Here is an 18,619-nt window from a genome sequence, read left to right on the forward strand (position 1 = left end):
TTTTGAAGCTGCAGCGTGACAAATCAGCCACTGTTTTCAATGTTCCCAGCATACTTGGGCAGCACTGGGTAGATACATGTGTGTGTCTCAAGTCTGTGCTTTCTTTCAATAGCTTTGTCTTCATTACCAATTAAGAGATGTGAGCTGGTAAATGCCAATGTAAAAATTAATTTTGTATGGCAGAGATGATTCCTTTTTGTTACTTGCTGGGAACTGCAAACAATTTCCTTGTTGTAGGACTCTAAAATGGGGTTTTTGAACTTTGTGAGCCAAGTTACAGGCAGAACTGCTGATGCAAAATGTTGTGTCAGCAGCAGTTCTGCTCCTGAAAGCATGAGCTCTTCTGCAAGAATAGTAAAAAAAAAAGTTGGAGGTATCCTTTTGTAATTGGATCTTTTTCTTCCTTAATTCTCTGTACGTTCCCACTGTCTCTTCCTTGTGCAAGATCAGTATGTTCTGGCAACAAAATCATCATCGCTGTTGTTGCTTTCTGTATCATCTAGGACAGTTTGACACTGCAAGGTGATGGGAGGAGTAAAGGGGCAGAACTGCGTGGTCTTTAGAAACAGGGAACAAAAAAAGCTCTTCAAACTTAGGGGCTTTCTTCTGTCTTTCAAATCCTAGATTCTCTCAGAAGGACTTTGTGAAGATAAATGAGAGAATAGAAATAAGTTTTCTTTTCTTTTTAGGAATTCAGGGAAGCATCAAACCTTATTTTCATGCTGCTTTAAAAGCATTTCTCATATCTAGCTGAGCAGCTTGCACACTGCCAAGCATAGTAGCAAGGTTGCTAAAATAACTGTCGGAAATACCGTGAAAATATGCTCTTTCCTTGTTTTGCTCACAGTGCTGTGATCATTATGTTACACTAATGTGAACAGTTCCTTTGAATGGTTCCCTTAAATCTCCTTAATTTTTTTTTTCCCCCTCCTCATCTGGCAACAATTAGTTGCTACAGCCAATGTCAATGGGAGCTTTCTGATCACACCGACTTTTCTTTTTCTCTTTTTCCTAAACTGATGTAGAGTTTCCCTGACACTCTTAACACTCCTGGCTGCCCAGGAATGAAGGACACCTAGGTGTGATGTTCGGGGATGGTGATGTTTATGTTGCTGTGGCTGATTTCTGGGGACTGATGGGCACTTGAACTTGCACTAAAGAAATCAAAGGACAAGAAGAGCTGTCAAAGTTCTTTAACCTATTTTCTTATGCTCAGTCAAGTTGAAACACTAGCTTATGTTGATTAACTAATCAAGTCTCAGTATTCAATTACCACTGAGCAATAAAACCCAAAATCTAATCCTCTGTTGCTGTTCAGTGGTTCTTAGAGATTGATACGGTGTATTCAAAGATGCATGTCATCAGGAGCAAGAAAATGCTTCTGCTTTTGCATTACTTCTAGTGTTCTTTGCTGCGAATGGAGAGGCAATGACCTTGTTGCCTTGGCTCTGAAAGACTATTAGCTGTTTCTGTCTCCTGTTTGTCTGCAGTAAGATGTATTTTAAGCATTTAGCAAGTCAGTTGGTGCTGATGAACTTGGCACCTTAGTTCTGCTCACAGGTGGTGGGGGAACTGGAGACGTGCAATGCCGTGACATGTCTGACCTTTCTAACTTATTTTCTACCTGGATTGCTGTCCTCTGAGACTGGGGTTGTAAGGGATCGACTATCTTAGGTTCATTGACTGTCTGTTCCCCAGGATTTGCGTGTTCAGCTATTGTTTTGCTAGGGACTGTGGTTCTCTGCTGGTGCCAGCTTTGCCAAGGTCCCTTTCTACATGGCAGGTTTAAGAACTAGATTTGCTGTTGTGTGAGCTCGTGTGCCTTTGAACTGGTCTATCCCTGGACTCAAGTGAAACACACATAGGCATGCACACAAAATGCTGGGTTTTATTACCTGGATGAAAGAAACTGATGTCTGAAGTTGTTTGACCTGTTGATAACTCCAGCCCTACAAACACTGAAATTCATGAGTGCCTTCCAGGATGTCTCTAGACGTGGGTCAATTTATGAATAAATAAGTACAAGTGTTTGTGAGTGGGGTAGTCTGGGAAAGGGAAGAAAATGGCATGTTGTGACACTGACTTGGGGTTCATATGTACTTGGGGTTCATGTAAGTGATGTGCTGTATGCAGTTGCAAGTCTGCTTCTGAGGAGCAGTTGACAGAAATAAAGAAGCTTTTTTCCCCTCTCGCTGCATGTTCCTTTTCCTTCCCTATGGCAGATTAGTTGTTTCTTGGTGGCATTTGTCTTCTAAACCCTCTTCTTGTTGCAGTGTCCTTCCTCCCCACGCTAAGCCGCATAACCACTCTTTCTGTTTCTCTCATTCTTCTTCGCTTTCTATAAAAGAAGGCTGTGTGGTGCAACTGACTGTTCCAGCCATGCCACTTATCTCTGTTTTGCTACCAAAAGTGTCTGTCTGCACTTACTATTTTAATTTCCGCCGCACATGTCCTAGACTTCCTTCCAGTCCTTTGCCCCCAAGTTCACTAGGTCATTTATGCCTTGATCCTTACTCAAGCCTAGAGCTAGTTGCTCCACCCCACACAGCACAACTTTGACATAGCTGAACCTGCTTCCATTGAAGTACTTGCTTGACTTCCATAATATGCTTTTGGTAGTCCTCCTATCACCTATCTGATCACTGCCAGCATACTCTTCAAAAGATTGTAGTCTAATAAAGCAAGCTCTGCCTGTTGCTGTTCCCATTCTCATCTCCTGTGCCTCGTCTTTCAGTAGTCTTAGTTGCAGAGATAGCTTTGATTGATTTTTCTGACCTGTTCAGAGCTAGTCTTTGGCTCAATTTCAACAGCGCTGAAAAAAAGAGCTCTTGATCTTTCTTCTCAAATCCCCCAGCTCTTTTCTGGGTTGCCCTAAGGAACTCCTGGCCATCATTACAGCCATGCAGCCTGATGCCTGGCAAACGGGCTGGGTATAGCACAATTCTTGCAGATGCTTTCTGTATGGTGTCCCTGAAATACGGCCTCCCCAGTCTATCCACACAGACACAACTCTCATGTCTAAATTACTCCGGTATCTCTCTGTCCTTAGTTAATGCAATTTTGTGTTTTTTCCCACATCTGCACTGGCACTGTGACCATGGCTCCCTTGCCCCTCATTTTGACGCATGTTGCTCTCTTGGCACTGGTTCTTCTTTTGTGTCTCGTCCCACCTCAGTGGCGCTTCTTATTCATTACTGAACTGCCATCTCCAGCCTCTGCTTGGTCTATGTGCTACTTTTTACTATCAGCATTTCTGTACTTTCTCCTTCTTGGTTTTCACATGAAAACCACTTAGCAGAAATGCCTGCATTAACCATATCCCTAAAGCCCTCTTTTGACACCATGTGTACAAAAAACTCCTCGGCAGAAATAGACTGTTTTCCGAGACTCCTGTGCACTACCTTGGCCTGCCCTATCTTATGGTTCCTACCTCCTTTCTTAGCGAACTGCTTGTGAATCTGTTTTCTCTTGCTTTATGCTTTGATTGTGAATGCTTTGGGAGCTATTTTTCTAAATTTGGCCAGCAGTAAGTACAGGGAGTCCTGGTCCCTGGTGAGGATTCATAGGCTCTGCATTAATACTGAGTAATAATTCTTCTGTGTAAATCAGATGGGTTCTTTAGCTCTCTTATTCCTTTCTGCAGGCTGACTGATGCCTGTGACTTTAGCTGCTTATAATCCTTGTCTCCTTGCCTTCTAGAGAACGACAGGACTGTGAGATCGCTCAGGAAATCCAAGTGAAGCTGGTATTTGAAGCAGAGCAGCGCCGCAGGCAAGAGGAAAAAGACGAGGTAACCTTTAAAGCTGTAGGGATGGCAGGGCTATTTGTAGCAGCCCTTTCAGTCCAGGCATTTCTCTGTCGTTAGCCACAGGAGTTGGCTTGCATGGTGTCAGTCCTGGTCCTCGCAGATCTCGGTATGCACAGAGATTTTGGGGAGTCCTGTTACAGGAATAAGATACAGTCATAGTCCTCATGCTCAAGGGTCACAAGGGTCATTGATGCCAGTGGCCTTGCTAACGAATAGGGCATGTTATAGGTGGATCTTGTTGAGGTGTTCATTGTCCTGGTGTAGGAAAGTGTAATTGTTTATGCAGTCTGAGATACGCTTGCTTTCTCAAATGCAAGGAGATGGGTGCTACTTTTGGGAGAACCTGGGTCACAATTGCTTGGTCTTTGGTACAAAGACTTCAGCAGGACCATCAGCCCAGCCATCCATTTCTAGCTTCTCTATTACCTTCTTTCATCTTCAGTTTAGTCTTTCACAGCCTGAACACCCTGATGCAGTTTCTTGCTAGCAGATTCCTTTCGCTATTGCAAACTATTGCTCTGCTGCTGTTGCTTGAGAATGGGCAGTGTGGCTTGTCCATGGTGTTCAAAGGATTTGGCTTGTTGATCACTTTATTGTGTCAGCCTGTCACATTGGGTATTCAAGAAAGCCACAGAGCGGAGGAACACCTGTGTGAGCCTGGAGTGTGGCCCCGTTTTTTATTACAGATAGTTTCCTGAGAAGTCTGAGTAGTCTTAAGATGCTCAAGAGGCACCTAGTGGCATTTTCTCTGTAGGAAGGGCTTGAACACAAGGCTGTGTTTCCTGGAAGAGCCTGAAATAAGAATCTGTCCCTGACAAATGCATTGGTTTACTTGTGCAAGACCTCACTTTCTTCTTAGACCATTAAGTCCAAGGAAGTGCTGAAGGGCTGCCCAGGCAGACGTGGAAGGGCTTCCAAGAGGAGCTTGTGGTAATGGGGGTGGCAGAAACACTCCAGCTAAAGGATTTGTGCTACACATGTGACCATCTGTCTCATTTTTATCGGGAAGGTGAAGGGGATGCAATACTATTCATGCTATCTGTGGGAATTGCACCTTTCCTTCCTGCTTTATGTAGAGAGCTGCTGGCATGTCAGCAGTCTGACAACAGGTCACTGCAACCTGTCAAACCAGCATGCTGACCATCTTGTGCTGTTGGGAGCGATCTTCAAATGAATGTGGCTCAAAGCAATGAGGAGAAGCAATAAAATATTCTTTATCTTCTTGCTGGTATGTGGGAAGTTCCCGAGTGTGGCTGAAACATAGCTGTGGATTGAGTTAGGCTGCAGCTGGTACCAGGGTGTGGCACTACTGCCCATCCTTGCAACAGGACTTCTGGAGAGCTTGAATTGATCCTGCTTCCCCTCCAGGGTCCCCCCGCCCTGCCCCCAGTGTTGTTTCTTTTGGGTGGACTTCTGTGCTGATGCAGAGCCTGAGCAATGTGAGTGAGGCTGTGCAGTGCCCCAGAGGTTTGTCAGCTAGCAGAGCGACACACATCAGAGCCCCTTCTGTAGCCCTCGGCACAGCGTCTGTACACGTACCCTGCAGGACATTCTGTGTTACGCTGGTACTGGCCACACGCCGGGCTACGCTTGTATTTGTCACACATGAGGGTATAGTAGTGTGTGTGACAGCTCTCTGGTATCAGGAGTGGCTAGCAGTGTTATGCTAGTGCTGTGTTTGAGGCAGATCCAGTCTGGTGCACATGGTTTTTAAATGAAGTGGTAAGCCTACCTGCTTACAAGTCCAGTTTGTGAGAAATGGTTTGTGTGGATTTGCAAGTCCTGAGCTGTCTCAATCCTGGAGATAATGTGCTTAAGCCCATGTATTTATAGAATTACTGTGCTTGCTAGAAGAGGTTAACCTTGCCAGGGGAAGGAATATTTTTTTTTTTTTTTTTTTTGTAAAGAGCCTGTGGCATCCCTAGGTCCTCCAGGAAGCTGGTTACTAAGCAGATCTGATCTGAGTCCCGAAATAATCATTTGTACTTGAACACCCATCCAATGTCCTCCAGTACTGGCTTTACTCTGGAGGGTGTTGGCTCTTAGTTTGCATTTCAGCAATGCCTTTCCTGCCTGCAGTGTACACTTTACATGCATGACTCTATAAAGGTCCTGAGGATTAGGGAGGCTTAAATGAATAGCATCCAAAGGGCTAGCATGCCCTGCTGGTATCTTGCAGCTTCTCTTTCTACTTTCAGACTAGCTCCACTGACTCGCAAACTGCTGGGCCCCAAATGAGCAAGCTCCAGGGAGCTGTTTGCTGTTGCTAAGCCGTGTTGATCCATTAGTCATCTCCAAAGAAAACCAATTAAGAAAATGGAGTGCTATTCTCTTTGGCATATCTACCAAAACTGCAACAGAAGATAAACGGCTGCAGTCCCCTCAGCACTCCTGCCTTGTGCCTAGTCTTCTCTTCCTAATGTCCCTTTCGATTTTCTTTTCCTTCAGCCTCTGTCTGTCAAATTGATGTATTTCCCTGCCTGGTATGCTACAGTCCATGTAAATCACAGCCAGTTTGAAGCGAGTTCATGACTTGCTCTGGGAACTCCTTCCAGTCTGAAGTGCCTTCAGCTGGAGACAGGCTTTGCCCCTGTGTTTTTCTTTCCCTGGTGGAGTTCAAGGGGGAGGTCCAGCCCACTCGTGTGAGCGGGTGTGCACTTATGTGACTTCCAAATCCTTGCTGAAAGCCCGAAGTTGCACATGCATTCCTTCTGCTATGCTTTGGCCATTAGGGCTTTGCAGGCTTGCGTGCAGGTGGAACAGGAACATGCAAGTCTGCTGTGGGGTTGGAAGGTCAGCAGTGGGCCTGGGTGAGGTTGGATACTGGTTGCTGAGATGGGCCCTTGTGTCAACCACTAATTTGGAAGCCCCTTCTCGCCCAGGGCTTGAATTTGAGAGTAACCCTGTCGTTGCCATGTCTGAAAAATTAAACTATCAGGATTTTTATAATTGAATAAAGAATTTGAATAAAAGCATCTGGAGGTATTTTTTGGGGGGAAAGGTAATGCCTGTTTTCTTCCATTTCTGCAGGACATTGCCCGCCTCCTACAGCAGAAAGAACTGCAGGAAGAAAAAAAGCGCAAGAAGCACTACCCAGAATCCCAGGGACACACAGTTTATGAAGATAGCTATTATGCAGAAAATGGAGGTACGTTTCTGCTAGATAAAAGGTCAAGATCATGGCAGTATAGGTGAACCTGGTGACCTGGCAACTCTGTTTAGGAGATTTCACTTATCCTACAGTCCTGCATTCAGCACTGTAGCATTGCATCAATTTCCAGGGTCGGGATCAGACTTTATTCTAGAATCAGGAAATATTTTTTTTTAAAAAAAAAAAAAGTTGAGAAGACAACTATATATTTTTTTTGTCCTAGAAGATGGCCTAAAGGACAGGGATAGGGTGTGTTGTGTGTGTATGTGCAAGCATACCCATGCATGCATGTTCTGAAAGGGCTCGTGGAAAAAGACAGTAGCTGATGGTACTGATAAGCCGCAGTTACTTCTGTGTAACACCACAAGCGCGCGGGGGAGAAATTGAGATGCAATTCCACGCTTACGTTCAAAGAGAAACAGTTCCGTGTGCTCATCTGCGATGCTGGCACAGCTACGTATGTAAAGAAATAAATGCTGGTTCATGGAACAGCCTTTCAAAAATAACTCCTCGCAGGTACGTATCCAAGCATTAAAATTAGCACAACTGCTTTGAATGACTTACTGAATAACAAGGTCATCTCCACAGAATGTCTCTGCTGTGATTATCATCTGGGACTGTATGTTGTTGGAAAAAGATATGACCCATGGCACTTGTATTGCTTTTTCTTGGTCGGCTTTTATGATTAAATACAGACCTTCTTTAAATTGGGAGGAGAGAATAAGGGTGTGTTTAATTATGGAGCAATCTGGGGATGGCTTTGCTGTGCAGTGGTGGTGGTTCTTGTGTTCTTTCTTAAAAAAAAAAAAATGCGGTGGGGAAGAGACAGGCTGCTTTTGATTAACAGATTGTGAAGACAAAGATCAAACCTCTTATTTCTCATTTTAACATCAATGCCATTGGCAATTTTAAATGTCTTTTATTTGAACTTACACAAAGTGTTTTAGTTTCAATTGGGAAGAAGTTTAAGGATGGCCAAGAAAACACAAAGCACGAAGTGCAAACCAGTAACCAAGTGGAAACTTATGACCACAAGTTCTGCCACAATGTACAGAACTGGGAAAGACTGATCTTTGGAAGTCTTATGGCCAACCCACACTTCAGTTTTTCAGAATTAAATGGGACAATTCCCTGAAAAAGTACAGTGTAGGTAATAGTGCTGCCATGCAGAGATGGTAGGACAGGGTGGATTTTTATAACAGAAATCAGCTGACAAAAGCCTGTGACTCTCTGAACTGAGACTGTGGTGTGGGTTTGGAGAGCAGGATATCTTGTGGGTCTAACTTTTTCTTCCTGTAATAATCTGTAGTCTCAGAGATGAGTTAGAAGGTGTTTTGCCTGACTATTCATAGTACTGCTGCTCTTGATCTCCACTCCTTAAAAACTAAAAAGGGCTGGAGTGGATTTTGATGCCTGGATCATCTAGTCCATTGATCTGGAACATTGATCTGGAACCTCTTAAATACTTGGGCACCATCTGATTAGGCTTCAGCATCCTCAGTTTGTATCATACTCATTACTTGTGAAATTAAACAAAAAAATGCCCTGGCTTAGTTTGGGTTTTAGTCTGTCTTGAGACAAATAAAAATTTTATCCACATCCAGGAGGAGTGTGGATTAGGGCTATTGCTCCAGAGCAATCTGAGCTCTTAAAAAGTGGAAAAATAAACATGAAAAAAGGCAGAGTTCCTCCCAGAAGTGTCTGTGCCATGAAAAACATTTCTGTATTCGCTCAGTCACTTGCTGCTTGAGAGAGTAACACCAGGACCTAAAGAGAGTTTACATGGCCCCTGCGGAAGGTGCTGCAGGAACTGGTGCCTGCTGAGGAGTTAATCGCCCTGAGATACCCCAAAAGCAAACCTTCTGCTCAGGCTGTCTGGCACGGTTGCAGTAGTTGCAGCGATCCTTTCCCAGCACAGCCATGCTTTGCTTTTTCATGATCTGCTCCCTGCTGCTGTGTTTACTGAGCTTTCTTTAATGACAAAATTGAATTAATTCTTAGAACCTTGTTAGTGTCGTTCAAAAACTGACTCTTGCTTTCAGGCTCTGGTCTCTGTTGTTCAGTAAGTCACTTAGATTGTTTTATTGGCTATTTGTTTTCTGTAAATCAATGTGAATGATCTAAAACTGAACAGAAAAACCTACAGTTAACAGGAACTGCTGTGGTTACTCATACAGTTCTTGGATTTTTAAAAATATACCTTTTCTGGATAAAAGTAACACAGACTTGTTTTCAAGGTGGATTTTCTGTAGGGTATATTTTTTGTTGGCTCTGAAAAAGTTTTATCTGAATAGAATAACTTGAAGGGAACATTTAGTTTTGGTGGTTGTTTTTCTGAAACCTGGATGACTGTAAGGAGGGCAGAGCTATTTATTAAAACAGAATGCAGTTCATGTGCAGTGAAATCTATTTTAAATATTTTTTAGATACTATAAAAAACTCTCAGCAGTGGAGAAGGAAAGTCTTACACTGCTGGTTTTTTGGTTTGTTTTTTTTCAAATCAGCCTCTGCTTCAAGGAAATTTTTTTTTTTTTTCTTCAGAAATACACCTTCATTCTGAAAAGCTGTGGTAGAGATAACAGTTCACTACGTGCAATGATTTTTCTTAGCAAATAGGTTGATTGGAAAATAAATTGATCAGCAGAGTGTATACAGGCAGACTGCTGCATCCTCATAGCTGTGTCAAGTTTATTACTGAAACTAAAAGCAAAGAAAATTTCCACCTGCTTTCTGGAAAGCACAGAGGAAACAACCCCTCCAAGCTGCCAAGTAAGCGGCTTTTCCAGCTACATTGCTGAGGTCAGGAGCCTGAGTCTTGTGAAGTCGTATACTGATCTTAAATTCCTGTAGCCCTCTCTGCAGTCAGAGCCTAAACTTTTATTTAGGCAATGAATAAGTGCAGGCCCTGAAACTTCTAGGTCTGCAAGAGATACGTGACAGTCTGTGGTGGAACATATTTGGGTGCTGCAGCTATCCATCTTCTCGTTCTTGCTTTAAAAAAAAAAAAAAAAATCCCATCCCACTTGTCTATTTCTCTTCTGCTTTATGTGGGTCTTCCCTCTGTTAGGTGAGGCTGGTTTTTTTTTCTGATGAAAAACCTTGTGCCTGAAGCCAGGGCAAGGCACTGGCGCTTATAAGCCAGAATGCAGCCTGACCCTCTGCTTGGCCTCTCCTGACCTTACGCCCCACCCCATTGCTTCCCAGCATCACCAGCATCTTGCGCCCTCCTTTGCAAGCCTTTCTCTGGTGGTTTCAGTATCCTGCAGGAGTGATGTGTCACCAGGAGATGAGCTGCTCTGCTGCCTGTTTTTCAGCGCCAATGGCATCATTAAAAGTCCTTCATCTCCATATTGGCTTGTCCTTGTCGTAAGAGGTTCTCGGACACACTTTTGGGTTGGGCCTGTGCTTTCTGCTCCAGCCCTGTTGCCTCCCATGCTGCCCTGCTGCTAGCCACACTGCCGTTTCACTCTGTCCCCTGTTATATCCTGCAAGCATTATATCCCTGTTATTTTTCTTTCTGATCCCATCATGCTTCGCCTGCATTTCCAGCTTCTCCTTGCATCAAGCTCCCTCATCTGCATGCCTTGAGTCTGGCCTCACTGAACCGCCATGAACACCGCACCACTAACCCGCTCGTTGTTTGTCCCCCCATTGCTCAGAGCACCCCTGGGGTGACCCCAGAGAGCAGGTTTCTGAGCCTTGCAGGGCACGCAGTGGTGACAGGCACACGCGCCGGCAGAGAGAGCACCGAGAAGCGCCCTCGCCTTTGTCTGACGGTGCCTCTGAACATGGGCACTCCACCTTGGAGGATCGTTGGAGGTCTCCTCAACCAAGTGAGGCCAGCAATGGCCATCAGCAGGAGTGGAAATCAGCCAGCCAGGGAAGGTCCAGGAGACATCCCAGCCTTGACCTGGAAGGAGAGGCTGAGCGTGGTGCCTATGACCACCCCAATAGCTGGGAGCTGCAGGGAAGGAGAGCAGCCAGCAGGGAGAAGGCTTGGAGACCTCTCAGTCTTGACCTGGAGTCAGAGCACGGACTCACAGACCAGGTGCAGTGCAGCAGAAAGCCAACAAGGCAAAACAGAGAAAAGCACCTTCCTCTTCTTGAGGTGGAACTGGAGGCTGAGCAGGAGACCTGGCATCGGGGCGGCAGCCGCCTGGTGCGCCCTGAAAAACACAAATCTCGTCGTCAGGGCCACTCGTCACACAGGACGATGCATGATGAGAAGCCCTATGATGCTGAATCTAGGGATGATCACAGGGGTGAGGAGAGAGACTGTAAAAGGGCAGGACGCAGGAGACGGTCCCCCTCCCCACGTGCTGTGACCCAGGGGAAGGTTGCAGACTGCCAGCGAGACTCAGGTAACCAAGTGATGGGGAAGGTGTACGTACGTGTGGGGATGGACCTTTGCACGCCCATCCTGGTGTCTGAAATCTGTGGTGTTTCCTTTGAAGATGCTTATCTCCAGTATCTACGTGCAATGTGTACAATGGTGAATCCTGCCCAGGTTTCTCCCTTATTTAGTGAGATTCTTATCCATTAATATTCTTGCTCTGTTTATTTCCTGACATGTTCCATGGCATTAGAGAGGATGAGTAAGAAGGTATTGTTGGAAATGGTGCCCTTGGTATCCTGCATTTTAGAAAAAAAATAAACCCAGACACAAAAAAAACCCCAAAACCAAACAACAACCAGCTTTTATTTTCATGATCTATTTTGTGCTGTGGTCTCCTTGCAGAGGAAGAAAAAAAACCTAACAAAAACCCAAATGTTATGATTACACTTGTATTTTGTTGATTTGAGATGCAGGGCTGTAAGTGAGGACAGTTTGCTTAAGCACTAACAAGCCAGCAATTTCCATCCACTTCTTAATGAAAACCCTGCTGGCAACATAATCAATTCACTTCGGGCACAGTTCAGGAGTGGCACTAGGTGTCCGATTGGGCTCTATTTGTAAGATGAGGTTCTTGTCAAATTCTGTACAAGTGGATTTTTGTGGGAAATGTGTACCTGTGTAGTTCTTGTTCAATAAGAGTTGGGGACTGGTGGGCTTTAAAGATCCAGATCCATCTTTCTGCTTTGAAAACCACACTCGGAGTGGGGGTGACCTGTCTCTTAGTGAAAGTAGGAATTTAGAGACTTGGATCTATGTCTGTTACAGCATGGGAAGCTTGTGCTTTAAGCCATCTAACAGGTCTTCACTTGGATAAGGTGGGGATGATAATGCATGTCTGTCCCTAGAGATACTGGGAGAATTATTCTTTGTCTTCATCATGCAAAAGTTTTCTTTGGGGAAGTGGAAGGTGTTAATCAGGTCTTTATATATAATCAGTAGGTCATGATTTGCCCTGATACGGTGCGGGTCCAAGTGACTCAGTATCCTATCACATTGAGTCAAAACAGCCAGAAGCTCACATCCTCTTCCTGTGGGCTGTCGTCATGGTGGGCTTCGTGCTCCCCTGAGTGTGGGCAGAAGTGATGTGGAAGTAACATTTATTGTTGTCTTCTGAGCACATGAAGCCTGGCACTGATTGGTGTGTGAAGAAAGCTCAGCCTCAGGCTGGCCAGCAAACAATTCCTGGAAACTCACTTTTATTCTGCACAGAGCTAATGCTGTACAGGAGCCTGTCAGCCATGCTGTTGTTCATTCCAGCAGGGTAAAACTGTGTTTACCTTGACCTTGGAAGCACTCTGAATAATTTTACTCTGACCAAGCTGGTGTTTTTTTGCCAGAGTTTCTGTGCTGGCCTGAGATTGCAGCTCTTCACAGCTTGGATTGGTCAAAGTATGCTGGGAAAGGCCAGGACATATGCTTAGCCATTACACGCCAGAGCTGACCTTTTCTTCTTATGCTAAGATGGTTTGTAAGAGGGGTGTTAATTGCTTAAGATCATTGATCAGTTGATTCAAACAAAACAAAAAGCAGAAAACCCCACACGCCTCCTTTCATACATGTAGAAGAGGTGGTTTCCTATTCCAGTTTTATCCTGAGTTGATGCATGAGGTCTCTGGCCCTCTGTAGTTTGAAGTCTTCGGGGATGCTTGGAGGAGTGTGATGGCAGTTTGTTGGTAGATGCACAGAAACTTTTTCAAGGTCAGTTGGTTACTTCATGTATTGCCCTTGGTCTTATGAGATGGGAAGGAAACTGATAGGTGGCACAATAAGATCTAACGGTTATTTATAATAAATGTGTAAATGGTGTAGCTGGAGGTATGAAAGTTTTGAGGGAAACGTTATGGGTTTGAGGTGGAAGAGATACAGACATCTGGAGTGTTTGTATACTTCAGACATAAAGCAGAAGGCTCATGTAGATGTCTGAACAATACAGTTTAGAGTGCAGATGGAATGAGAAAGCATTCATTGTATGTGACTGAAGTCATGCATTTTGTAACAGGGGTACAGTGAGACTTTGACGGCCTGGTGCAAATAGACTATAGACTCAAAACACAACATTTTAAATCACTTGGAGATGGTTTATCTTTGAAATAAACAAATAAAACTCTGTACTCAAAGCAAGAGCTGAACCTTGTATGAACTTCAAAAACGTTTACTTGGTTGCTTTCTCACTGTGAATCGCAAAATTCATGGGTCAGCCCAAGGAAGAAATTGTCTGAAACCTCATGTGAGCCTGTCCCAGGCGATTTTTGCAGTCCGTGCTGCTCCAGTGATGTGTTCGCAGACTCTGCTGTGCTCATAACAGATGTTGGGCTGCGCTCTGCTGCCTAGTTTTGCCAGTGTATCTGTATCAACGCAGAGTGTGAAAAACTATGATTCCTCTGCTAGCATTGCTGTGTCAGCAAAGACTGCTTCAAGGGACGTGGCCTCTTCTGCCATATAGATGCATTTGTCATATAAGACATGGTGTATCGGGTATTTCTGTATGCATAGAGAAACCTCCCTAAGGTGCACCCTGCACCTCAGCTAAAGGTACTCTCAAACCAGCTGTCTGGCAGGTACGCTGTCATGCTCTCTGGTTCCCTTGAGTAGGGCTTTTGCAGGTGGCTGAGGAGATGGTGGGGATTTCCTTACCAAAGCATTTAGAAAATGGTTGAGTTGATTGTTTTCTCTCACAATTTGGTAGGCACTAAGTTGAGCGGGATGAAGCAAGCTATGTATGATACACCCCGAAGGGAACAGGAGCTGTCTGATGCAGAGATTGCTCGGAAGCTGCAGGAAGAAGAGCTCCTGGTAAGTAAAGAGGATGTGTTAGCCAACTCGAAGGTACTAAGGTAGCCAGCGATGACAACTTTAATTTGTAAACCTTTTATATATGATAATTACTTTAAGACCTAAGGTCTTGCTACTGTGCATTCTGGTAATTACCTTTGTCTCTGGTATGCACACATATGGAGTGACAGCTCGCATCCAGCCAGTAGAGCCCTATTTTCTTAAATAAACACCCAAAAATTAAATGATCGAAGCAGAGTGATATTAAAAGAACACTTCCAGGCAGGCAAAGATGGTATGTAGTCAGTGTGGTCAGGCCAGTGCCCATCTTTGAGAGAGAGGGCAGCAGGATGGGCAATGCATTGTGGTGTGGCCTGGCAGATAGATGAGGGCAAAACTCAGCTGAAGAGCTGAAATAACTTTGTTGTTGGGTTGTGAGGTAGTTGAGGTAACTAATATATTTAGAGAGGATGGTAGGGTGTTCGTATGGGCACCTACTTGCCCTGCCCAGTAGGTTAATGGGTATGAGTAATTCAGAGGTGTTACTCTTTTGTCTCTGGTTTTCACACATCCTCCCCTCCCTTTCTTTTTTTCCAGGCTAGCGAGGCAGATCAGAAGGCAGCTCAAGTAGCCCAAGATGAGGTGAGTGAGAAGTCAAATGTCTGTGGTATTCCTTTACTTGTGGAAACTGCTAAACCGCACTTATCCCCTCTGACCATGTAGTTTTTCATTTCCTTCCTTGTAGGGGAGGCTCAGGGCTCTAGTGGGCTTTGCTCCTAGCTGGTTTTCATGTATATGCTCAGGCTGACCAAGCAGGGAGTTGCAGCCATGGCAGAGGATGGACATTCATGGCTGTGTAAGAGCGTCTCTTGTAACTGAGCCCCAAGGGAGACTATCAGAGATGCTGTGAGATGAACCCCTCATTGAAGGAAAATGAATAAAAGGCAGAAAGGCTCTGCAAACACAATTCTGGCAAATCAGGGAAGCACTGGGCATTGCTGCATGTAGTCAGTCTTAGTTCTGCTGTCACTTGACTTTTGATCGCAGATGGGTGAAATCCTGGCTTTGCACCCTTCCCATTCAGCAGCTGTCCATAGGAAAGGGTTTAAATAACGCAAACCCACAAGAGCAGTAAAACAATCTGACAGACTCTCTGTATTTTTCCCTTCTAGGAAATTGCTCGGCTCTTGATGGCTGAGGAGAAAAAAGCTTTCAAGAAAGGGAAGGAGAGAGAAAAGTCTTCCTTTGAAAAGAGGAGGCATGATCAAGACTGGAAGGTATGTCAAGCTTCAGGAGGTGCCACAAATGAAGTGCTATAATGTTACTCCCATTTCCAGACGTAGGTGAGGGTGTGTGGCAAGAGCAAAAGGAATGATGCAGACTCTTGCATCCAAAGGGTCTTGCTGCCTGTTATTCAGCTGCTTCCCAAGCCTTTTGGAGCCACCTCCTTAGTTAGATGCTCTTTGGCTTTAGCCTTCAGCAAGGTAAGCCTTGGGGTCTGGCCTTGGAGGTTGGTGCTGGATGTCACAGCACCTTGTGGCCTCACTCAAGCACTGTCAGTCCTCCTGGTGCAGGACCTTCCCGCTGCTGAAATCCTGACTGTAGCAATAAAAGCAGTAGTTGGTTCTGTTTGTGCACCACAGGTATAAGGACAACACAGCTGTTGTCACTTTGCTTCATAATAAAATTGGCTCTATAATGAAAGTATTCAGTGTATCGAGCCTAGGTTTCTGTATGAGTAATACTACAGAAGCTTGGCTAGCCAATGTGGAAGGTGATAGGAAACAGATTTCATGGTCTGCACTGGTAAGGTGCTAAAGGGGGTGTTGTGTTTAATCTTGGGGCCAGTTGGAGATAGCTCTGATGTTTGCAGCCTCCTTACTGTGTTTGAATGACTGCAGGGAGCTGTGGCATCCTCAATGCACTGGCTAGTGTCTTGCAAGGCACGCAGATGAGCTCTTTCCCTTCTTCCCATCAGCATGATGCAAGTGAATCTACGCGCTCAAGGTCAAAAGAAAGGCCTGAAGCTCAGCGACACAAAGGTGACAGGTCTTCAAGGTGAGCTTGAACGGGCTGGTAAAAACAGGGGAATGCAGTTGGGAAGCGGCTCAGAAGCTGAGTCCTAGGAGTTGTGGGACAACCAGCCTGATCCACCCACAAGGGGCTTGGCAGAGAGCAGAGGTTTTAGCACTGAAAAGAGATGGAGGGCATAGAGCTTGTGAGGTGTTCGGTGACATGTACCACTTGCTGTGCTTGTGGCATTTGTCCATATTGGTCTCCTTGCCTGGTGCTGACGGAGGTTGATGAGCTTATGCAGTGACACTTGTTAAATGGCAGAGAAACACTTGGGAGAGTTAAAGAGCTTCTGGGAGTGTGAAACCAAATGTCATCTCTGGGCAGGAAGGAGTAATCACGATGCATTTGCACAGCTGCTTCTTTGGGTCCTTGCTCCCAGTTAAGCCCTGTACACTGGTGCCACTGCTGCACGTGGACACCCCATTGCAAGCAAGTACATTGTGTTTTGGGGTACCTCATCCCAGAGGGGACTGGAACATGCTGTAGCCTAGTGCTGCTTCTGAATCACTTTGTACCCTGGCCTGATGCTTCTCATGAGGAACCTGGAACCTTCCAGGGAACCCTGGAAGTGACCCCAGTGGCTTTGATTTCCAATCCAGATGAGCCTAGAAATTCTTGTTGAATTTGCAAAAGAAACAACAAATGAGGTGTGCAGATGGAGACTGAGAGATTAAAGTACTCTGGGGTAAAACTGGGCAAGCATTAAACACTTTAAAATGTTGCTCTTTTGAATGAGGTTTGCATCAAATGTCATAATGGAAATTCTTTGTTTCCTGACAACTTGAAACCATTATTAAATGAAAGCACTCCATGAGAAGTAGTAAATACTGTGCATTTCTCACCGCAAAAACAGTAACAGGCTGTATTCAGAGGAGCTGGTCTGCGGGTGGAAAGTCTGGGCTAGGCATAGTTTGCATCAAACTGGCAGGGACAGACCAGGCAGCTGAGATGTTGCTTTTGCCATGCTGTTATGCCGTTGAGTTTTTTCCCCCAACGCCTCTTTCTCACTGTGCTTGGCAGGTCACAGCCTCTCCTTGATGACTTTGAACACGCTCGGTATTACACAAGCCAGCCCAGCCCCTTGCGCCAGATCCCCAAACCTGAGCACTCTCCTAAAGGTAGGATCAAGCCCATGGTTGCCCCAGCAATTGGGTTATTGTGGGCTGTTTTCCTCAAATAAGCAGCCTGCAGGACACGATGTTTAAAAGAGATGCTAATAGAGAGGAGGAATGGATATTATTGCCCCAGCAGGTAGGTGATGCTAGTCAATGTTTGAGTTGTACTTGCTGAGCACGTTGCAGGCTGACAGACTAAAAACCTGGATTGGTTTGCCTTGAGTTTGTCAAACTGCTCTCTGCATGTCCTCCATCATCTCGTAATGATGAATGACTGTAAATCCAGACAGCAAATGAAGGAGAAATAATATGAAGACAAGGACGTGATGGATTTTAGGTGACTCGCTAGTATCAAACAATCCAATATAAGACAAAATCTCACAGTATCACCTGTCTGGCGGGCGGATGGGATGATCAGACAGAAGCTTGTCCTGAGAACAGGCTTGTTTTGTTTCTGTAGCCTCTCAGCACTGCTTTGTTGGCTTCTTTCCTGAAATCACTTGGCACAAGAGCAGTGTCGTTAGGGTCACCCCCCAGTTTTTTAAATCTGAATGCTAATTGTCCGAGTTATCTGTAGAGTCTCTGGGTGAGGAAAGGGGCAGGCAGAGTTCAACTCAATTGCTCAGATTTCTTCCACCTCCACTGGTTGTGACTTAAATGTGGACAGTTTACTTCCCGAAATTAAAGTTTGGGAAACTTTTGTGTTCTGTCTTCGTCAAACAAGCTGGAAAATTGACAGCATTTTTTAGAGTCTGTAAGCCCAGTGTTGTTTCCGTTTTCTTTAGTGAGACTCTGCAATGTGGCTGCAGTGCTATTTACAGCCTAGAAGAAATGCTAATGTCTGCCTCTCTTGTGGATCTATCCTTCCTTTTGCTTGAGTAATGTAACATACAGTTCCCATTTTGGCATTTGACTTTACCAGTACCCTGGAAGTCACACAGGCGTCCGAGAGGGCAGGACAAGTAAAAGATTACTGCAGGTAGTATTTTCTTCACCAGGATCTATCCTTACAGATTTTTTTCTTTGTTTTGCTTTCCAGGTTCCCGTAGGAAGCAGTAAACTGTGCTAGCCTTTGCTTTGGTACTGACTCTTCTGTAGCAAACATTACTGGAATTGCCAGGCAACTTTCTCGATCCCTTACCCAATGGGAGGTACAGCCTCCACTCCCAGGATCTCCTCTTTTGTCATCGTATTAATAAGGAACACTTGTTCATTTCAATTTCTTACTCGTATGTGATCACCTGAGCGGTGCAGTATAATCTAGCCACCACTGAGCTGTGTGAATCAACTAGCTGACTTAA

The 18,619-nt window shown here is 44.9% G+C and overlaps 1 protein-coding gene across 1 annotated transcript in view; it reads left to right on the top strand.

The window, feature by feature from the left end:
• Positions 1-18,395, top strand: part of CCDC50 (coiled-coil domain containing 50) — a 29,026-nt gene extending 10,631 nt beyond the window's left edge. The window contains exons 6-14 of the mRNA XM_075716846.1: positions 3,700-3,790; positions 6,839-6,956; positions 10,619-11,320; positions 14,042-14,148; positions 14,725-14,769; positions 15,300-15,404; positions 16,106-16,185; positions 17,224-17,321; positions 18,358-18,395. Of these exons, the coding sequence (XP_075572961.1) occupies positions 3,700-3,790; positions 6,839-6,956; positions 10,619-11,320; positions 14,042-14,148; positions 14,725-14,769; positions 15,300-15,404; positions 16,106-16,185; positions 17,224-17,321; positions 18,358-18,377 (1,366 nt within the window). The 3' untranslated portion in view covers positions 18,378-18,395. The remainder of the gene's footprint in view (positions 1-3,699; positions 3,791-6,838; positions 6,957-10,618; positions 11,321-14,041; positions 14,149-14,724; positions 14,770-15,299; positions 15,405-16,105; positions 16,186-17,223; positions 17,322-18,357) is intronic.
• The last annotated feature ends 224 nt before the right edge of the window (positions 18,396-18,619 follow it).

Source organism: Pelecanus crispus, chromosome 9 (assembly GCF_030463565.1).
Source record: "Pelecanus crispus isolate bPelCri1 chromosome 9, bPelCri1.pri, whole genome shotgun sequence".
NCBI classification, from domain to species: domain Eukaryota; kingdom Metazoa; phylum Chordata; class Aves; order Pelecaniformes; family Pelecanidae; genus Pelecanus; species Pelecanus crispus.